The sequence below is a fragment of the Apium graveolens genome, chromosome 9 (assembly GCF_009905375.1).
Source record: "Apium graveolens cultivar Ventura chromosome 9, ASM990537v1, whole genome shotgun sequence".
Taxonomy (NCBI): domain Eukaryota; kingdom Viridiplantae; phylum Streptophyta; class Magnoliopsida; order Apiales; family Apiaceae; genus Apium; species Apium graveolens.
The window spans coordinates 26,179,474-26,202,259 of NC_133655.1; the positions used below are offsets into that span (position 1 = coordinate 26,179,474).

At 34.5% G+C, this 22,786-nt stretch overlaps 1 protein-coding gene across 1 annotated transcript; it reads left to right on the plus strand.

Annotated features, from left to right (window-relative positions):
* The first annotated feature begins 472 nt into the window (after window positions 1–472).
* On the plus strand, window positions 473–5,382 carry LOC141686754 (putative serine/threonine-protein kinase WNK3). Its single transcript, XM_074491804.1, has 8 exons — window positions 473–844; window positions 1,081–1,118; window positions 1,262–1,489; window positions 1,580–1,803; window positions 1,902–2,059; window positions 3,520–3,703; window positions 3,769–3,906; window positions 4,002–5,382. The coding sequence occupies exons 1-8, from the start codon at window positions 758–760 to the stop codon at window positions 4,829–4,831; spliced, it is 1,887 nt and encodes a 628-aa protein (XP_074347905.1). The 5' UTR covers window positions 473–757; the 3' UTR covers window positions 4,832–5,382.
* Window positions 5,383–22,786: the final 17,404 nt, after the last annotated feature.

Consider the following 22,786-nt stretch of genomic DNA (forward strand, 5'->3'; position numbering starts at 1 on the left):
CAACTGAGTCCTCTGAACATTGCGCTATCAATCGAATTAATGTGAGGGTCAATTGTGAAGCTGCTATTTTCGGGGGAGATGCATCCTGGATTGCCCGGGAAACCATTACCTTTATTTTTAATTTTCAGAATATTTGTAATCAGTTTGTTAAGCAATCCGGAAACAAAACGGCTAATTATTTAGCTCTATTTGTTTTTCAACCTGGTTGCATGATCAGTTGGGGATTTGTCCCGATTGAATCTCTTTCAAGTTATTAATGAAATCTGATTTAAATTTGACAAAAAAAAAATAAAAAGTGTGTGAGGTTGAGTATATATATTTAAATATATTAAAAGTTATAATTGGCTTTGTTTCATCCCAAACGGCCAAACGAACCTTTGTTGACTTGGCCTAAATGGGGCCTTTTCAGATCTCACTCAATTTAATTAAATTCATTATATTAAAATACTAAATAATTTTTTTTTTTCAAAAACTATGTACAATAGAAAGAAACGTAAGAATAGAAGAGAAGGCCATTACTGCATTTCTCGACATCTCTCTGTTTCTCATTTCAATTACTACTCTTGATTTATATATACATACACACGTATATACGTGTATACTACACAAAGGCGTTGTTTTCATTGTGTGTTAGATTTGTAATTCACAGTTGATTTGAATCTTCCTTTACGGTTGTGTTGACATTTTATGAAAAGATTGAATTTTTAGGTTTAATTTTGATTATTTTGAGAAGAAGCTGGGGTTTAATTTGTTTAGAATGGTGAATGAATCAACGTCTGATCATGACCCTGACGATTCTGAATCTGATTTTGTTGAGGTTGATCCTTCTGGAAGATATGGACGGGTCAGTCTCTCTCTCTCTCTCTCTCCCCCCTCTCTCTCTCTCTCTCTCTCTCTCTCCCTCTCTCCCTCCCTCTCTCTCTCTCTCCTTATCTCTCTCTCTCTCTCACACACACATAATTGTAGTAATTGTCAATTTTTGTCATTGCTAATTTGATGTAAACTGTACTTGCATTGATTTTGAGCTGAGACTACTACATTTTTAATTTTAATGAATCTGATTTATAATGTGACTTGCAGTATAAAGAGGTTTTAGGAAAGGGGGCTTTCAAAAAAGTGTATCCTTTTCTTTGTGTTACTGTTGCAAAATATTTTGATTTTACTGCTTAACTGTGATGTTTTTAGTTCGAAATAAATAATGATAATCTTTTAAAAGATTTGTTTTAGTGTTTGTGTGATATTCCTTGACAAAATTGGGTAGATATAAGGCTTTTGATGAATTGGAAGGCATTGAAGTAGCTTGGAATCAAATTAAAGTTGCTGATTTATTGAGGAATTCCGAAGACTTGGAGCGTCTCTATTCCGAAGTTCATTTGCTAAAGACTCTCAAGCATAAGAATATTATCAAGTTTTATAATTCTTGGGTTGATACCAAAACGGAGAATATTAACTTTATTACTGAAATTTTTACATCTGGGACGCTAAGGCAGTAAGTTTATCTGTTCCCATTTTTATTAATTTCGATTTTGTTGTTGCCATTATGTTATTTGGTGTTAATTTTGATTCTTATATTGGTTAGATACCGGAAAAAGCACAAGCATGTTGATTTGCGTGCGTTGAAGAAATGGTCTAGGCAGATTTTAGAGGGGCTTTCGTATCTACATAGCCATGATCCACCGGTAATTCACCGGGATCTTAAGTGTGATAATATTCTCGTGAATGGAAACCAAGGAGAGGTGAAAATTGGTGACTTGGGGCTTGCTGCCATTCTTCAACAAGCTCGTTCAGCTCACAGTGTCATTGGTAAAGCCTTGTTTTCCTTCATCTGCTTCTATGCCCTTTATTATGTCTTGGGTTATGTTACTTTTGTGATGCATATATAAATAGTAATTTGAAATCAGGTACTCCTGAATTCATGGCACCAGAACTTTATGAAGAGGAATATGATGAGCTAGTAGATATATATGCTTTTGGAATGTGCTTGTTGGAGTTGGTTACGTTTGAGTACCCTTATGTGGAATGTGCTAATGCGGCTCAAATTTATAAGAAAGTGACATCAGTAAGCTTTCCAGCTTGTAACTTCTTGGGTTCATTATTAGAATTTAGTCTAGCTTTATTTCTCTGGTCCATAATATGTTCTTTTTGTATGATTAAGTTTGGTGACGGACAAGTATTGATACTCTACTGTTTTTAAGTTATAGATAGTTGTTATATTATGACATATCCGTGGAAAGTTTTCGGAGTCTTATTTCTAACCCCGTTAGACATACAAAAAAGGCCATGGCCATCATATAGATTGTCCTTACGCCTTAATAAAAGATTACATAAATTTTATAATAACGACTCAGTCAGAGGAATGAGTAAAATTAGTCTGCTGGTTTGACCTTAAGGCGGCTCAGTGACATTAGCAGTATTATAGTTTATTGGTATGTTGAATAGTAACGTGGTTTTTTTGGAGAAAGGAAATTGTAACCGGGCCAATTAGGGATATAAGTTAACTTTAGGTTAATGTGGCCCTTGGTAAAGCAATGTTGTGTGTTTATTGTTTCCCTAAAGAGAACTGGTTGTTATTTTGGTAATCGCTTTGCGAAAAAATTCGATCTTCTTAATATTTTTTTAAATTTAGAGAAAATGACTGCAGTCCAACATGATATCTAAATTATATCATGCAAGGTTATGACCCGTGCAAATGCAATACACGGATGTTTTTTTTTTCTGTTTCTTATATTGTATTAATTATTTATTCTCTATCTAACATATGTATTTTATATCAACAATTTGTAAAATATATATGTATAATTTGCAGATATATCTGTATATAAGAAAATATTTTTACGTAGTTGACAACTAACCATAGACCTTAAGTTCTTTCTTGCAATTGTCATGAACCAAACCCTAAACCTCTTTGATAGTACTTCTCTATCATCTTGTATTCTTGTAGTCATGAAGTATTGAACCCTGACCCTTCTTAACCTGTAATTTAATGATAAATGAATGCTATGTTGTGTTTTCTAGTTGACAAGCATTGAACCCTTGAGCTTCCTATAAATTTAAGTGTAGGGATGGAGCACCCAGTGACAACCGACGACTAAAGACTAATCTTATGCTTATTAAATAGGATATAGTTTTGTAATTGAGAAATGCCAAGTATTAAACCCTTGAGCTTCCTTAGAATATTAGCATCGAGGTCAAGCACCAACTGATGACCGATGACTGACAACCAACGACCAAGGATCCCTTTTACGCTCACTATATACGATACAATTCTGTCTCTCTCAGTTTTTGTGAAATATTGAGGGTCAATTTAGCAACAATAGTCATCAGTATTCTAATTAATTTATTATTACTTCTAGAGACTAAATATAAGCATATCTTATTCTTGTGACTTGCCAGATTTTTTTCCGTTTGAATTCTTCTAATACTATATATTCCTTTCTGGATTTGTTTCCACTGTCTAAATGATATAATATAATATATTCTTTCCTGTTTTCTCGTGTTTTCTCCGACCTTCCTTTTTAGGGAATTAAACCTGCGTCATTAATTAAAGTGAAGGATCCTGGAGTCAAAATATTTATAGAAAAGTGTATTGCGAAAGTGTCTGATCGGTTGTCTGCCAAGGAGCTATTGATGGATCCATTTCTCCGGGCAGATGAAAACAATCAAGCTACCAGTCAATCCTCACAATCCCGTCATCAACAGGCAGGTAAATATTGCTGGACTCTTACCTTATTTTGTTTCTTTTCATTTTCTCACAGTTTTACTGTGCAGATAATAACAGTGATCATTTAAATAATGGTAAAAATGTGGAAGATTCCATGCATGAGGGAAGCAGAGACTTCACTGTGCAGGGTCAAAGGAAAGATCTAAACACAATTTTTTTAAAACTAAGGATGACAGATTCAACAGGTTATCTGCTCTACTTATCTCCTTTGCAAAAAATTATAGAAACATAGGATAATACTTCGTAAAGCCTTCAACTGAACTTTGAAATTTAATTTCAGGTCATATACGAAATATTCACTTCCCATTTGACATTGATGCCGATACGTCAATTGCTGTTGCTAGTGAAATGGTTGAAGAGCTGGATTTGACTGATCAAGATGTAACAGCTATAGCTGAGATGATTGATACAGAAATTCATTCTTATATTCCAGAATGGGCACCTGGAGATATTTTGGGTGATCATGTTGATACTGAAGTGCCAATCTCCGATAATAATTTCTCTGAAGGTCAGGATGGTACTTCTCCCTTAACAAATGAGTCAGCAGCTCGTTCTGGAAGCCTTGTCCTGGAGCGGATGCCTTCAGGCAGGAAATATTGGTCTGATTCGCCCAAAGCAGGTGATGCAGTCTCCCCACATAGAATGGGACCTTCGAACTTGTCTCAAGAGGAGTCTGCAACCCCTGCGGGTAGCTTGATCGATGATGATGTGCAATCAACTGCTGGCTGTCAGTACGAGGATAATGTTAATGAAGATAATTCACTGGAAAAGCAAAATGGCGTTGTTCTTGATGATATCGTAGAAAATCATGAATCTAATTTGTGTGATTGTTCACATGGTTCTCTTGATTCCCGTTCTGACAATATAACTCATTCACTCTTGGAAAACAAAGATCTCGATGACACTGATATAGATGATGAGAACATGATTGTGGAGAAAATTGAAAACCTCTTACTTGAGCAGCAAAGAGAGCTGGAAAAACTTAAGAAGAAGCACAAACAAATTGTTTCGGATCTTCTGAGGGAGCTTCCTCCTGAAACTCGTGAAAAAGTTGTTAGAACCTGTAATGTGGAGATTTCTGACTACACATTTCAAAGTGCTGAAGAGTGATTTAATGAAGACTTCTTGTTGCATACTTAAGTGATTCCATCTTACCTTTCCTGCTCAATGTGGATAATAAGTTGGATAGAATTAGATTTCACTAACCATATGTAGTGCTTGAAAGTTTGAAGATATTTGACAAATCTGCAAAGTTGTTGCTTTCCATAGAAAGGCTAGAAGCAGGCCTTAGCCTGGCGATGTTGGCTACTCAGAATTTCTGGGATTATCAAATGAGGTTGTAACTAGGAAAGAAATCATCTGAATTCTGAAGTTTTATACCTCCTCTAAGCAGTAACTAGCATCACACTACCAATTCGCTGGTGCTTCCCAGGTGAGATATTCCTCATGCTTCATGGGTACTTGTATAAGTTTTATGTGTTGGAAGCAATTTTTTACCTCCTTGGCACACATTTGAACTACTTGTATGTCTAGTTACGGTCATTGTTTTATGGAGAGTGTACTTGTACATATGGCAATTGGCAACATATAGTATAATGACAGCATGTGGGGCTGAGTTAATTTTGTTTGGCCTATATATGTTAAGAGAGTTTCATTTTGTACTTTATCGAGTTTATTCATAGAAGTTGACTTTGGGAGAATAATTTCTGCAACATGGTTTTTTCATTTGACAAATGTATAAATGAAATATACTATTTTGGGCGGTTTTTGTGATATTGCATACCTTTAGAGTACCCTGCATTATTTCGCAGTTCTAATTTTCCTGGGAGGAACCATACATTGTAACTGAAAGGCAATAAGTATGTGACTATCTGCAACCATCCTTTTTGTGTCATGTTAATAGAGAAAAAGTTATAAAATTTATGTTTAGTGAGATCTGTATTTTTAATTATAATCTGTGCTAAATTTGTAATGGTTTTGCCCACTTAAATTTTTAATGCACATTTTATATGTCACCATTATTCTATTTATTCATTTCTGTTCATTATCTTACTTGCATGCCTAAGGTTATAATAATTTTTATATTTTGTTATCTGTTTAGCGTCATTTTTTTTGATATTTTAAATTAATGTTCAAAATTATATTGGATTGTGATTTTTTTTTTTGCACGAGTTTATTACATCATTTTGAACAAATTCTCAGTCATGCTCCTGCATATATATCACCAGACATGTGCCTGCAATCTCATATCTTTCCTAAGCCAAACATTTTCGACTAAAACATGCACGTTGGTCTGGTCTGATATTTGCTAATACACGGCCGGATCACTTTTGGTGGTCTCCGAAAAGTATTCTGGATAAAATTTTTGCTGTTTAAAATTTATTCTTTTTAGTCTCCATTTAATGTTATTTTTAATTTTCAAATTACAATTTATCAGATGAACTCAAGTAATCCAAACAATTACATCCTATTTAAAGTAGAAAACTAGCTAAAAGCCCGATGCACGGGTCTGTATATATATGGAAATAATTTCTCGAATAAATTTATATATATTAAGATAATTTTATAATTAGAAATTGAGAAAATGTTTTTTTGCTTTGTCTTATATTGTATATTAATTTTGTAATATAACATATGCTTCTCATGAATAAAAAATTATTTGGTTAGATTTTATTTCATAATTTGAATAAATATCAATATCACAAAAAACATACAATAAATTCAATTTGGTAAAAAGTTATTTTTAGATTTAAATAACTTTAAATCAGCTTTATTAAATTAAACAATTGAGTACATATAAATTGTTATTTAAGTATAATAATCATGTTTGACATGGGCGCACTTAAACTCATATGATTTTAATATAATTATAGTATATTTGTAAAATATAAACTTTGACCGTGTAGAGACATATTACAAAATTTCATAATTTTATAAAATACTCGACCTTACCGACCCGAATCGACCCTAAACCAATTCAAAAAATTCAAACTGAACTTTAATCTAGTTATAAATGAATAAAACCGAATTAATGAGTTTAGTTAGGATTTTGTATGTAACCCGTCCATTTCAACGCAACTCGCACCTCTACTTGTAATAGTATGATTTGAGTTGAATATTTTTCTTCAACCTCCCATAACATGATTGACACTTAACACTATTGTAGTAGTAGATGAATGTAACGTTATACTTGTAAGTTGCATCTAAATGCAACCGTACATGACCAAACTTTTATTTAGTTAACTTGTCATGCGAACTTACTTTAACTAATATTATATATACTTTTGACAATATTCATGTTTGAACTTGATCAAAAGGACTCGAGTATAATATGTATCATCGTAAAAACTTGTACTTGAAAAGATTCACCAAACTTACTTTCTTTTATCTTAACATTGTTGTACACAAACGTAATAATTTTTTATATTCTTAACAACCAACCAAACTCAAATTCTAACGGACTCAGCTCGATAGAATTTAATCCGAGATTTAATTGGATTAAAAATTATTAAAACCGAATTAAATGGGTTGACTTAGGTCTTTACATGTAATTCGCCAAACTCAACCCGCGAGCATCCCTAATAGTCATTCTTGGAGTTATCTCACTTTGTTTAACAATGTATAAGACATCGGTTAGCTCCCCTGAGGTAATATTTATACATATCTTTAATGACCGCTTGATAAATATTAGCATTCTTTTCAAAATTTATCACTTCATCCACATCTATTTCTCGTAACATTGGGTCCGGATGAACTCAAGTACACGGTTATATATATCAAGTTCATCGTACATTGGTCTAAGCGAAGTATTATACATACTCGAAGATCTAAAATTTTAACTCATTTTAACTCAAATTTACTGCAATTTTTGTTATTTTTTTGAATATTTGTGTATTTTATTTAATTCTGTTATCAATAATTTTATGACTGTAATAGACACACACACACATTACTTTAAGTATAGAAAAATAATTGAAACATAATGTATATGTAATATAAATAAAAAAAAAAGTTCACCGATTGTCCACGTATTTAGAATTTTATTTAGCAAATTGATTGTGTTAGATATATTTGAGATGTCATGTCTAGTATGTTTCATGTTTAGTTTTCAGATCTTAACAAACAGGAAACATCAGGACTTATTGGAATCAGTACTTACTGGAAGTCAGAAGATAGATATCAGAACTTAAGGTCATATCAGAACTTAAGTACGGGAGGACTTACAGTTAAGGAAGGAAGCTGATTTACAGGATAGAAGATCGAAACTAAAACAAAAGAAGATATGCATGGAAAGAGTTAGAAGATAAGAATACTTGTATAAGATATCTGATTGATATATTTTAGGAGACAGAATTATATTCCATATCAATTAGAAGTTATCTTGTAACTGTGTACTATATAAACACAGACATAAATTTACACTATATGTGTTATCATTATCGAGAAGATCATACATTGTAACCTAGCAGCTCTTAGTGATATTTGTTCATCACTGAGAGAGAACAGTTCCATTGTAACAGAGTTTATTATATTGATTATATCTGTTTACTGTTACTTGTGTTTGAAATCGATTTGATTGTAATAACACTGTATTCAACCCCCTTCTGCAGTGTTGTGTGACCTAACAATTTGTTTCAGAGCTTAATAGTAAACACACATATAGTGAAGATCCAAACAATCATGTCTAAAGAAGAACAAACTCCAACCAAGCCCACTAAAACTGAAGAAACTCAAAAGACTCAAACCCACAGTTGATATGAGACTATTAGGGTTCCCATACTGAGACCTTCTGAGTATCCCATATGGAAAGTGAAGATGGCTATGTTTTTGGAAGCTACAGATCCAGAATACCTTGACAGAATTAATGAAGGACCACATAAGCCAACCAAGCTCTCTGTTGTAGTTGCAGATCAGCCAACAAAGACCATACCAAAGGAGAAATGTGAGTATACAGCTGAAGATATATTATCCATTGCCAATGATGCAAAGGTAAGACATTTGCTGCATAGTGTCATTGATAATGTCATGTCAAACAGGATAATTCATTGCAAGACTGCAAAGGAGATATGTGATGCTTTGAAGATAAGATGTCAGGGAACTGATGCAATCAAGAAGAACAGGAGGACTATACTCACTCAAGAGTATGAGCACTTTGACTCAAAAGCTGATGAGTCATTAACTGACTTATATGGCAGGTTTGTCAAATTCTTGAATGATCTGTCACTGGTGGACAAGGAATATGATCTTGAAGATTCAAATCTAAAATTCCTCTTAGCTCTTCCTGAAAGTTGGGATTTGAAGTCTATTACTATAAGAGACAACTATGCTCTTGATGAAACTACTCTTGATGAAATTAATGGTATGCTCAAGACTTATGAACTTGAGATGGATCAAAGGAGCAAGAGACATGGGAGAAAGTCAAGGACTGTTTCTCTTAAAGCTGAGGAGGAGGAATCCCCCAAGGTGGCTGTCTCAAGGAAAGGCAAAAGTGCAAAGTCTGACAGATGAGACAACTCAAATGTCAAATGCTACAATTGTGGTGAAAGAGGCCACATATCTCCTGATTGTAAGAAAGGAAAGAGTGACAAAGGCAAGGAACTTGTCACAAAGAAGAAAAGCTGGACAGACTCTTCAGATTCTGAAGATGAGGTGAATTATGTTTTAATGGCAAATGCTGATGGCATCCCTGAAACTGCTAAATTGAAGGTACCTCAAACAACCTATGCTTTTCATACTGATGATATTACAGAGTTGAGATTATATCTTAAAACTGTGTTTATTAGCTACATAAATCAAACTTTAACATGTGAAAGATTAACTTCTGAAAATCTTGCTTATAATAAAAAGAATGACTATGTAAAAAAGGAGTTAGTTATGTTCCATCAAACTTAGAAAGAAAGAGATGATGCTTTTTATGTTAGAGATGAGGTGCTAAAATTGAATCAATCTCTAAAAACTGAGTTAGAAAAAGAAAGAGAGATTAGGTTATGGAGATGATAAAAGTGAAAAAGGAACTGAACAAATTGAGCCTATTATTGTTAAACAGACTGCTAAGCCAAAGGTAAATCCTGTTAAGTTTGTAGCTAAAACTGTAAAGTCTGATTCTGAAAAGATGAAGAGTCTGTAGCAGAAGTTAAGGAAAAGTCAACTTTTGACAAATTAAAACAGGATAAACCAGCTGAAGTTAACATAGGCTAAATGACTAAGAAGCAGCTTAAGCATAAGCTGAAAGAAATAAGGAATGTCAACAAGGTAAAGGCAGCTAGGAAAAATAGGAATGGAAAGGAAGGTGTGAATAAAAGCAATAATTATATGCCTGTTCCTAATGCTCCTAGAAAGAAATGTTATAATTATGGAAACTCTAACCATCTTGCTTCTTTTTGCAGGAAGAATAAGAATATAAACTCTTTACCTCCTAAGTCAGGAGTTAAGAGTCAGTCTGTTAGGTTAAAGCCACAAAATCCTTGTTTTCATTGTGGTAGTTTATGGCATTCCATTTATACTTGTAAGGAATATCATAGTTTGTACTATGATTATTATCAAATAAAACCTTCTTTGAAGAAAGTTGCTTTAATTCCTTCTAGTGTAAAGTCTGATGCAAAGTCTGATATAAGTTCTGATAAACAGCATGTTAGCATAAACTCTGATATTAAATTCACTGCAAATGCTAACAAACTTAAAAAAGGCCAAAGGATCCAAGCAAGTATGGGTCCTTAAAACTAACCATTAGAGGTCTTTGTAATTGTAGGGCAACATGAAAAGCATTATAGTACTGGATAGTGGATGTTCAGGACATATGACTGGAAATAAAGCCCTGCTCTCAGACTTAGTGGAGAAAGCTGGCCCAGAAATTTCTTATGGAGATGGCAACATGGGAAGAACTCTGGGATATGGTAATATTAATCTTGGGAATGTCATCATTAAAACAGTAGCTCTTGTCTCAGGACTTAAACACAATCTGCTAAGTGTGAGTCAAATCTGTGACAGAGGTTATCATGTGGATTTCTTTGAAGAACACTATGAAGTTGTAAGTAATTTTACAGGAAAAGTGGTTCTGAAAGGTTACAGGCATGGTAACATTTATGAATCCAGACTTTCAACAAGTACTGATGGTTCTGCAATCTGTCTGTTGAGTAGAGCATCAATTGAAGAAAGCTGGAATTGGCACAAAAGACTCTCTCATTTAAATTTCAACAACATAAATGAGCTTGTAAAGAAAGATCTTGTGAGAGGACTGAAAAAATCAGTATTTGCTCCTGATGGCCTTTGTGATTCATGTCAGAAGGCAAAACAAAGAAAATCTTCTTTCAAGAGGAAAACTGAGTAATCAATTCTTGAGCCTTATCACCTATTGCATGTTGATCTATTTGGTCCAGTCAATGTCATGTCTATTGTAAAGAAGAAATATGCTATGGTTATAGTGGATGAGTTTACAAGGTACACCTGGGTGTACTTCTTGCACAAGAAGAATGAAACTACATCTACTCTAACTGGTCATGTCTAACAGCTGGATAAGTTGGTCAAAGATTCTGTTAAAATTATAAGAAGTGATAATGGCACTGAGTTCAAGAATTCAATCATGGAAGAGTTCTGCAAAGAGCATGGAATCAACCAGGAATTTTCTGCACCTGGAACTCCACAGCAAAATAGAGTTGTAGAAAGAAAGAACAGGACTCTCATTGAAGCTGTACGAACTATGCTTGATGAAGCAAATCTACCAACCTACTTTTGGGCTGAAGCTGTGCAGACTGCTTATTTTACACAGAATGCAACACTCATAAATAAGCATGGAAAAACACCATATGAGATGGTGAAGAAAAAGAAGCCAAATCTGAAATACTTTCATGTATTTGGATGTAAGTGTTTTGTTCTTAAGACTCATCCAGAACAGCTGTCAAAATTTGATCTAAAAGCTGATGAAGGAATTTTTGTTGGATATCCACTTTCCACAAAAGCCTTCAGAGTCTATAATTTAAGAACAAAGGTTGTCATGGAATCTATCAATGTATTTTTTGATGATAAGAAGATTACTGGACTTAAAGATTTCAATGATCATGATCAGCTGAGATTTAAAAATGAAGACTTAAATTCTGATTCTGTAAATTCTGATGACTTAAACTCTGATCCTGTGATTTCTGATGGGTTAAGTTCTGATGTCATTGAAACTGTGGTAACAACTCCAAAGGAAAATACACCTGTACAGGGGGAGCAAGCTGAAGATTCTACCACATCTCAAGACTCTCAAGAAGCATCAGAACCTGTCACTGGCTCTTCAAGTTCTGATTCATCTAGTTCTGATGAGCCAAATTCTGATAATTCTGGAAACTCTGATACTTCAAATCCTGAAGGATCCAAGTCAAATTCTGAAGTCTCAGAGAGCATAACTACAGGGGGAGCATCAGAAAATATTGATGGAGACAACATGGATCATGGGGGAGGATCCAGTTCTAGAAGTCAACTTCAATCTGCAAGGAAGTGGACCAAATCACATACACCTGACTTAATAATTGGAGATCCTGAAGCAGGTGTCAGAACTAGAACTGCAACATCAAATGAATGTTTTTATCATTCTTTTCTATCTCAGACTGAACCAAATAAAGTGGAAGAAGCTCTTCAAGATGCTGATTGGGTGCAAGCAGTGCAGGAAGAGTTAAATGAATTTGAAAGAAATAAAGTCTGGACCCTAGTGCCAAGACCAAAGAACAGATCCATTGTTGGCAAAAAATGGGTGTTTAGAGATAAAACTGACAGTGATGGCATAATTACAAGGAATAAAGTAAGGCTGGTTGCTAAAGGCTACTCTCAACAGGAGGGTATTGATTATGATGAAATATTTGCACCAGTTGCTAGATTGGAAGCCATAAGAATCTTTTTGGCTTATGCTGCTCACAAAAAGTTTAAAGTCTTTCAAATGGATGTGAAAAGTACTTTTCTTAATGGAGAATTGGAAGAAGAGGTCTATGTTGAACAACCTCTAGGCTTTGTAGATTAAAAATTTCCAAATCATGTCTACAGGTTTGACAAAGCACTTTATGGCCTTAAGCAAGCTCCTAGAGCATGGTATGAGACTTTAGCTTAATTCCTTCTGGAAAGTGGATTTCACAGAGGTACAATTGATAAAACACTGTTCTACCTCAACCATGGAAAAGACCTACTTTTGGTACAGATATATGTTGATGATATCATATTTGATTCTACAAATGCCAAACTCTGTGAAAGGTTTGCAAAACTAATGCAGTCAAGAAATCAAATGAGTATGATGGGAGAACTCAGCTATTTTCTGGGACTTCAAGTCAAGCAAAATGAAGAAGGTACTTTTATCTGTCAATCCAAGTACACCAGGAATTTACTGAAGAAATTTGGAATGCAAGATTATTCAACTTCATCCACTCCCATGGCCACTGCAACCAAGTTAGATAAAGATACTGGTTCATCAGTAGATATTACTAACTACAGAGGTATGATTGGTGTGGCGCCCTCCAAACCCGGGTAAGAAGTTTGGGGTCCACACACACACACACACCTTATTTATAACCAGCTTATAACAATAAAAAGGATAAAAATAATATGCAGTGACCCTACTTACCAACTATCACGGATCGCAATAGGTTAAAGTATGTACATAAGCCACACACACATATTTATATTACAAACGCCCAAATCCCAACTATTCAAACTTACAACCGAATATTAAACATTATTACAAACTTCATAAACTTAAACTATTCTAAAAGCTGTCAGCTAGCTTAACTCGATCAACCAGGACCCCTAGCTCTCGCACTGGATTGGGGATCCTCGCTACCAACAGGTTCCTTCTTAACTGGAAAAGAACATAAACAACATCGCACAAATGAGCTAACTAGCTCAGCAAGTCACATTGACAAGACTGGGAATAATGATCATCAAGTGAAAAGAGTTATGGTATCAAGTGAACAATGAATAATGATTTAGAATTGGATATTATATTTTCATTTAAAAAACCAAGGTTATGCTACTGATCAGTCACGCACTAACCCCGAGCAAGGCACACAGCTCTGCTCTAATTACTGGATCCAAGGCACACATTGGCCTAACTTGACCACCAATCTGGTCTGACCACGAATCTGGTCCACAATTTTATAAAATAATCCAATTCTAACATAATAACAGAATAAATATTGTAAAGCAGTAACAAAATAATAAGCAACATTGGATTTCCAATAATGAGATGGTTCCAATTTCTACAAATGAAATATGGCTATCAAATGATGAAAGAAATGGATAACAAAAGAATCAAAGTTTCAAGGTTATAAGGATTTGGTCTTTCAGAGCGTAAGGTACAATGGTTTGAATATATAAGCAATCTGATTCAGTGTCTGGTATTTAGTTTGCATGTATTTGTGGAATAGTATCGTATATCTGTGGTTTGTATTTGGGTATTCAACAATAAATGGTTCAGAAAGAATAAGGTTTACGGTTCAAAGATCAATAACTGGAATCAAGGTTTAGGTTTTAGTGCTTCAAAGCACTTGCAATATAGGACTATCAATAATCTACAATATATCTCGAGAAAGTTCAGAACACTTTCCTGGTACTAGCTTGCTATACTTCACCAATTTCCAATCACAATAGCCTACTCATTGATTATCTGTTTCTCTTTCCTACGCCTTGCCTACTCTGCTCATATAACATAATTATCTATCAATACTCAACTCATACGATTCTATTTGGTATACACTTCTATCTACCCTTCGTTTTACCCAAATCCGACTAACGGATTGAAAGTTATGCTAAAAACAAGTAAACGCTGAACATATAGATCGACAGTCAAACAAACAAGTCACACATAGCACATAGCACATCAAACAATCAATGACATTCCATTTATAAAGAAGTCTCGGGTCATAAACAGTCTTTTGGGTATTCAATATGATTTTTAAAATATTTTTCAGAATTAAAACGGGTCGTTGGATCAATTATAAAGCAATAAACAAGGTTCGGTTGGCCAAATATGGCTTCAAAATAATTTTATAATAATTATCGAGCCTTGAGAATAATTTAAAATAATATTTTAAAGCTCGAAACTATTTTTTCAGAATTTTTAAATCATTTATAAATAGTTAAATCTAATTAAATAATTAATTTAAATCAATTAATAATTAATTAAATCAATTAATCAATTAATTTTTGAATTAATTGACCAATTAATCAATTAATTATTAACTAAAATTAATTAACTAATTAATTCAGATTTATTTTTGAATTAAAATAATTTTTGGAATTAAAATAATAATTTTTGGAATTTTCAGTATTTAAAAATGAGTTTTTATAATTAAAATAAATAGGAAATATAATTTTTTTAAACTACAGGGAGCAAACTGCATCGTTCTTAAAACTACATGTACTAAACTGCAATTTTACAGGGGTTCCCCGGAAAACAATCGGGGTTCCCCGGAGAAGACGATTCCGGCGTTCTCACGCCACCATCACCTCCAGATCACAACTACAATTCACAAGGAACACAACCATGTAATCAAATCATTCTGATAATCCCTGAGTTGGTCGGAAATTGGCCGAGAAGTTCGCCGGTTTCCGGAGAACTCGAAGAAACTTCAAAACATAACTTCATTCAAACCAGGGATCGTCTGTTAACATACTATATACCAATCGATTGCAAATTTAAGGGGAACAAAACCCACCCATCTAGAACATCTTATAACCCCTGGAACAAAAAACCCAAAATTTCAATTAAGAACATTCATACGGGTTATAAACCCTAATTTCAAAATTCGAAAATCAAACTCAATTTTGAACATGTTATTGAACTCCAAATCAGTCATATGACATATCAAAATCATCAGAAAAACAAGCTCTACAACATGCAAGCATCAAATCATTCAAACAATCATCCGTACAAAAATTCATATTTTTAATCAAAATAATTCGAAATTAATAAAAATTATAGAAAATAAACCTTTGATTCTGCAGTGATATGAAGTACAGATTCTGATAGTACTCCTTAAACCCTTCGATTTGGTTACTCGAGCTTTCCAAACAAAAATCAATAACACCTCCGATTTGAAGTTTGATTCTTGAAAGGTTATATGAATATAAGTATTTTCTCTGTAAAATTATATAATTACTGTTTGCAAATGATTTTCAGTACGAAATAAAATACGATAAGGCTATTTATAATTACGGAAAATTAGTATCCCGTTGGATCATTCCGGATATAAAATAGTACGTTTATTTATAAAAACGGATCCAAATGGTATTGGTTTTCGGGATAATTATCCAAATCAGTACAATTTATACTGCGGTTTTGGTCTCAACGCCTGGTTACACGTATTACGAGGTGATAATTATAATAGTTTAATGAAAAGATCCCGTTTATCGAAAATACGAGTTTTATTGATTTACCGAAACGAATAATGTATCAAATATTGCGTCGGGACCCGCACAGGACAAACCGTACGCCGGATCCAAAAAGTCAAAATATGAAAAATGCTCGGAATATTGCAATTAGGTTAGGAAGGAGTTCTCAGAAGAGTTTCGGTTTATAAAAACGTAAAAACGAGTGAAGTCGGTTGGTTCCCGATTATATAAAATAGTTTATAATTACTCGGAAAAAGTATTTATAAAATCCATAAATTTTCTATAAAATCATAAATCAACATAAAAATAAATAGCAAGATATGACAATTATCTATATTTTATTTTGGACATATAAAAATTAAAATACTCAATTTATATTATTTTTAAACATCCAAACACATATACCACTTAACAAATACTTCATAGAATAAATACGAAACATACATAATATTTATTTTTTTGTAAAATAATTACACGATATATCCCAGATATTACATCCTTCCCCCCTTAAAAGGATTCTGTCCTCATAATCTCCTAAGAAAACAAATGAGGGTATTTTTCTCTCATATCACTTTCTAACTCCTAGGTTGACTCTTCAACCTTTGGGTTTCATATTTGATTACATGCCTGGAGTCTGGATTATACTTCTTAAGCATTGATACGTGAAAAATATTTTGAATGTGCTCCATGTGCGGAGGTAACGCCAACTCGTAAGCTACTTTGCCAACACGCTTTAGAATTTCAAAAGGTCCGACATATCTAGGGCTTAATTTTCCTTTCTTCCCGATTCTTGTCAATCCTTTCCACGGCGATACTTTCAGTAATACCATATTTCATTCTTCGAATTTCATATCTTTCCTTGATTGATCTGCATACTTCCTTTGACGGTCTTGTGCTGCTACCAATCTCTTCTGGATAACTTCAACAACTTCCTTCGTCTGTTGCACTAATTCAGGTCCAAGTATTTTGCGTTCTCCTACTTCGTCTCAATATATATGAGATCGACATTTGCGTCCATAAAGAGCTTCATAGAGTGGCATCCCAATGCTGGCATGATAACTGTTATTGTAAGCAAATTCTACCAAGGGTAAATGCTCGTCCCAACTTCCTTTGAAATCAATAGCACAAACACGTAACATGTCTTCGATTTTCTGGATTTTTCTTTCACTTTGGACGTCCGTCTGTGGATGGTAAGCCGTACTCATGTTTAATCTCGTTCCCAAACATTCTTGAAAACTCTTCCAAAATCTTGAATTAAATCTCGAATCTCGATGGGATACGATAGACACAGGGACTCCATGACGAACTACGATTTCTTTCAGGTACATATGGACTAACTTTTCTAGTGAAATTTTTTCGTTTATAGGCAGAAAATGAGCTTACTTCGTAAGTTTGTCCACTATAACCCAAATGGCATTATGATTGGCTTTCGTCCTTGGTAATCCGACTATGAAATCCACGGCAATATGCTCCCACTTCCACTATGGAATCTCCAATGGTTGCAACAATCCACTTGGTCTCTGATGCTCTACTTTAACTCTCTGACATATATAACATCTGCTAACCCATTCTGCAATTTCCCTCTTCATATCGGGCCACCAATAATTTTCCTTTAAATCTCTGTACATCTTGGTACTTCCTGGATGGATTGAATACCTTGAATTATGAGCATCCTGTAAAATTTCATTCTTTAACTCCGTCACTGGTGGAATCCAAATTCTAGAAAAAAACCTAAGAATAGCTTGATCATCCTTTTGCGTGCACAATTGCTCACCTACCAAACGGTTAATGTCCTGATCTATTACATACTCTTGACATTTCCTTATCTTCTCTAATAACTCCGGCTGGAAAGTCATACTATACACTTTTGCTTCATCAGGCCTGCAAACTCTAATCTCCAATTCCAGTTTCTGAAATTCCTTATATATCTCCTCGGGTACTGATAACACATTCAACTTTTCTTTCCGACTTAACGCATCCGCCATAACGTTTGCTTTACCGGGATGATAATTAATCGTGCAGTCGTAATCCTTAATCAACTCTAACCATCTTCTATATCTCATATTAAGCTCCTTCTGTGTGAATGTGTACTTCAAGCTTTTGTGATCCGTATAAATCTCGCATTTCTCTCCATATAGATAATGTCTCCAAATCTTCAAAGCGAATACTATGGCTGCTAGCTCCAAATCATGAGTATGATAGTTCTGTTTGTGTGGTTTCAATTGCCTTGACACTTACGCAATAACCTTATCATGCTGCATCAGAACGCATCTGAGTCCTTTATAGGAAGCATCACTATAGATTACGAAATTCCCTTGATCGTCTGGAAGTGACAAAACAGGTGTCGTGATTAATCTTTGCATCAATTCCTGAAAACTTTCTTCACATTTATCGTTTCATATAAACTTTTCATTCTTCCGTATAAGCTTCTTCAATGGTGTTGCAATCCTTGAGAAATTTTGAACAAATCGGGGATAATATCCCGCTAATCCCAAGAAACTTCTTACCTCCGTTGGTGTTCTCGGTCTTTCCCAATTTGTAATTGCTTCAATCTTCGATGGGTCCACTTTGATCCCTTCATTACTGATTATGTGTCCTAAGAACTGGACTTCCTATAACCAAAACTCACACTTCGAGAATTTATCATATAACTTTTTCTTCCTTAAAATCTTCAAAGCTGTCCTCAAATCTTCTACATGATCCTCTTCTGTCTTTGAATAAATCAAAATATCATCTATAAACAGAATAACAAACTTGTCCAAGTATTCCTTGAAAATTATGTTCATCAGGTCCATGAATGTTGTCGGGGCATTGGTTAATCCAAAAGACATCACTAAAAATTCATAATGTCCATACCTTGTCCTGAAAGCTATCTTTGGCATATTCTCTAGCTTAATCTTTAGTTGGTGATATCCTGATCTCAAATCGATCTTGGAGAAGTACTTGACTCCTTTCAACTGGTCAAACAAATTATCAATTCTGGGTAACGGATACTTGTTCTTGATTGTAAGCTTGTTGAGCTCCCGATAATCGATACACAGTCTCATGCTTCCATCTTTCTTTTTGACAAATAGCACTGGTGCACCCCACGGGGATACACTGGGTCTGATTACTCCTTTCTCTAACAACTCTTGTAATTTCTTTGCTAGTTCCTTCATCTCAACGGGCGCCATTCTGTACGGGGCCTTGGATACTGGATCCGTTCCATGTGCTAGGTCGATCGCAAACTCAATTTCTCTTTCTAGAGGAAGTCCTGGTAACTCATTGGGAAACACGTCTGGAAATTCATTAACTACTGGAATATCTTCAAGTTTTGCTGGCTCCTGACTTCTATCAATAACATAAGCAACGAAATGCTCGCATCCTTGCCGTAGTAACTTTTTAGCTTGAATCATCGTTAGAAACTTCTTTGCTTGCCTTTTGGCCCTTAAACGTTACTATCCTCTCGTCCGGCGTCTTTACCATCACCTTCTTATTTCGACAATCTATCTGGGCATCGTGCTTAGATAACCAATCCATTCCTAAGATAACGTCAAACTCTCCTAGCTTAAATGGTATCAAATCTATACAAAACTTATTACTAGAAATCTCAATCTCATAATTCCCACAAACTTGATTAACAGGTACATGTTCTTGATTTGCTAATTCCACAGTCATTATTTCATTTAAATACTCAACTGGATAATTTAACTTACTAACAAAATCTTGAGAAATAAACGATCGAGTTGCTCCCGAATCTATTAACACTTTGGCACATAAAGAATTTACATTAAGCGTACCTGCCACGACATCAGTATCCTGGATATCATCCTTCACAGACATATCAAAAACTCTAGCCCTTGGAGTCTCATTTACTGCTGGAGTAGATCCCATAATTTTTAATGCATTACTGACTGGGGCTGGTGTCTTGCAATCCCTGGCTATATGTCCTGGCTTCCCATATTTGAAGCATATAAATCCAATAGCTGGAACCTTAATTGTTGGATTACGGTTAGGCTGATCCTTGTTCACTGGTTCTCTCGCTGGCTGATTGCGGCACTCCCTCAAATAGTGCCCTTTCTGATTACACTTGAAACAAACCACATTTAACATATTACAAACTCCTCCGTGCTTCTTCCCACATACCTGACAATCGGGAAGTTAACCTCAACTGATTCGACTGATTCACATTGACTAGACGGTTGCCCTGGCCTCCGTCGCCTGTATTTTGCTTTTTAAAATTAAAATTTCTCCCTGGCTGAAACTTGCCCTTCTTAAAATTTGGAAACTTCCCTGGTTGTGACTGTCCTTCATTTCCTTCAAACTTCCTCTTCTTACTTTCCTTTTCCTTCTGTGATATCTCACTCTCAGTTTCTGCAATCATGGCCTTCTGTACAACTCCTGCGTAGGTATCCAATTCAAATATGGCTACCTTCCCTCTGATCCATGGCTTCAGACCTTTCTGGAATCTCTTGGCCTTCTTCCTGTCAGTATCTACATATGATGGCATATACCTTGACAATTCTTCAAACTCACTTTCATGATCAGCTACCGATATATTTCCTTGCTTTAGCTCTAAAAACTTCTGCTCCATCTGATCCTAAACAAATTGAGGAAAATACTTTTCTTAAAACAATTCTTTGAACCTCTCCCAAATAATAACATTTGTACCTTCCAATGTCTTCACAGTCTCCCACCAATAGGTGTCCTCATTCTTCAAATAATAACTTGCAAACTCCACCTTCTGTTCTTCCTTCACTTTAACTAAAGAAAACGACTTCTCTATTTTCTTTAACCAAACATTCGCTTCAATCGGATCTAAGGAACCCCTGAATTCTGGTGGGTTTACCGCCTGAAAAGTTTTGAAAGTTACCTGAGGATTGGTTTGTCTTTGTTGCTGTTGTGTTAGGTGAACTATTTGTTGAGCCAAGATTTGAAGAATCTGGGCTATTGCTGGGTCTATAAGTCCTAGGTTTGCATTCTGGTTGGTATCATCTTGGTTGTTATTGTTGTTGTTGGTTTCTTCATTCTGGGTGTTGGTGCGGGTATTTCTTCTAGGAGGCATTTTCTGTAAAGAATCAAACAACTCATTTAGCCTTTAAATCAAATCCGTCGCATTCATCCTCTCGACGTTCTATCTTTCTATTTCCTTACATCTAATCCTAACCCTCTACCCATTCCCGTCAACCTAGGCTTGTGTCAGTGACATATAACATGTAGCTCTGATACCAAACCTGTGGCGCCCTCCAAACCCGGCTTAGAAGTTTGGGGTCCACACACACACACACCTTATTTATAACCTGCTTATAACCATAATAAAGATAATAATAATATGCAGTGACCCTACTTACCAACTACCACAGATCGCAACAGGTTAAAGTACGTACACAAGCCACACACACACACTTATATTACAAACGCCTAAATCCCTACTATTCAAACTTACAACCGAATATTAAACATTATTACAAACTTCATAAACTTAAACTATTCCAAAAGCTGTCAGCTAGCTTAACTCGATCAACCTGGACCCCTAGCTCTCGCACTGGATTGGGGATCCTCGCTACCAACAGGTTCCTTCTTAACTGGAAAAGAATATAACCAACATGGCACAAATGAGCTAACTAGCTCAGCAAGTCACATTGACAAGACTGAGAATAATGATCATCAAGTGAAAAGAGTTATGGTATCAAGTGAACAATGAATAATGATTTAGTTTGCATGTATTTATGGAGTAATATCGTATATCTGTGGTTTGTATTCGGGTATTCAACAATCAATGGTTCAGAAAGAATAAGGTTTACGGTTTAAAGATCAATAACTGGAATCATGGTTAGGGTTCAGTGCTTCAAAGCACTTGCAATATAGGACTATCAATAATCTACAATATATCTCGAGAAAGTTCAGAACACTTGCCTGGTACTAGCTTGCTATACTTCACCAATTTCCAATCACAATCTCCTACTCCTCGATTATCTGTTTCCCTTTCCTCCGCCTTGCCTCTTCTGCTCACATTACATAAGTATCTATCAATACTCAACTCATACGATTTTATTTGGTATACACTTCAATCTACCCTTCGTTTTACCCAAATCCAACTAACGAATTGGAAGTTATGCTAAAAACAAGTAAACGCTGAACATATAGATCGACAGTCAAACAAACAAGTCACATATAACACATAGCTCGTCAAATAATCAATGACATTCCATTTATAAAGAAGTCTCGGGTCATAAATAGTCTTTCGGGTATTCAATATGATTTTTAAAATATTTTTCGAAATTAAAACAGGTCGTTGGATCAATTATAAAGCAATAAACAAGGTTCGGTTGGCCAAATCTGGCTTCAAAATAATTTTATAATAATTATCGAGCCTTAAAAACAATTTAAAATAATATTTTAAAGCTCGAAACTATATTTTTAAATCATTTATAAATAGTTAAATCTAATTAAATAATTAATTAAATCAATTAATCAATTAATTTTCGAATTAATTGACCAATTAATCAATTAATTATTAACTAAAATTAATTAACTAATTAATTCAGATTTATTTTGAATTAAAAATAATTTTTGGAATTAAAATAATAATTTTTGGAATTTTCAGTAATTAAAAATGATTTTTTATAATTAAAATAAATAGGAAATATATTTTTTTTAAATAATTTATAAACAAGAATCCCTTATTTGTAAAATTTCAAACTACAGGGATCAAACTGCGTCGTTCTTAAA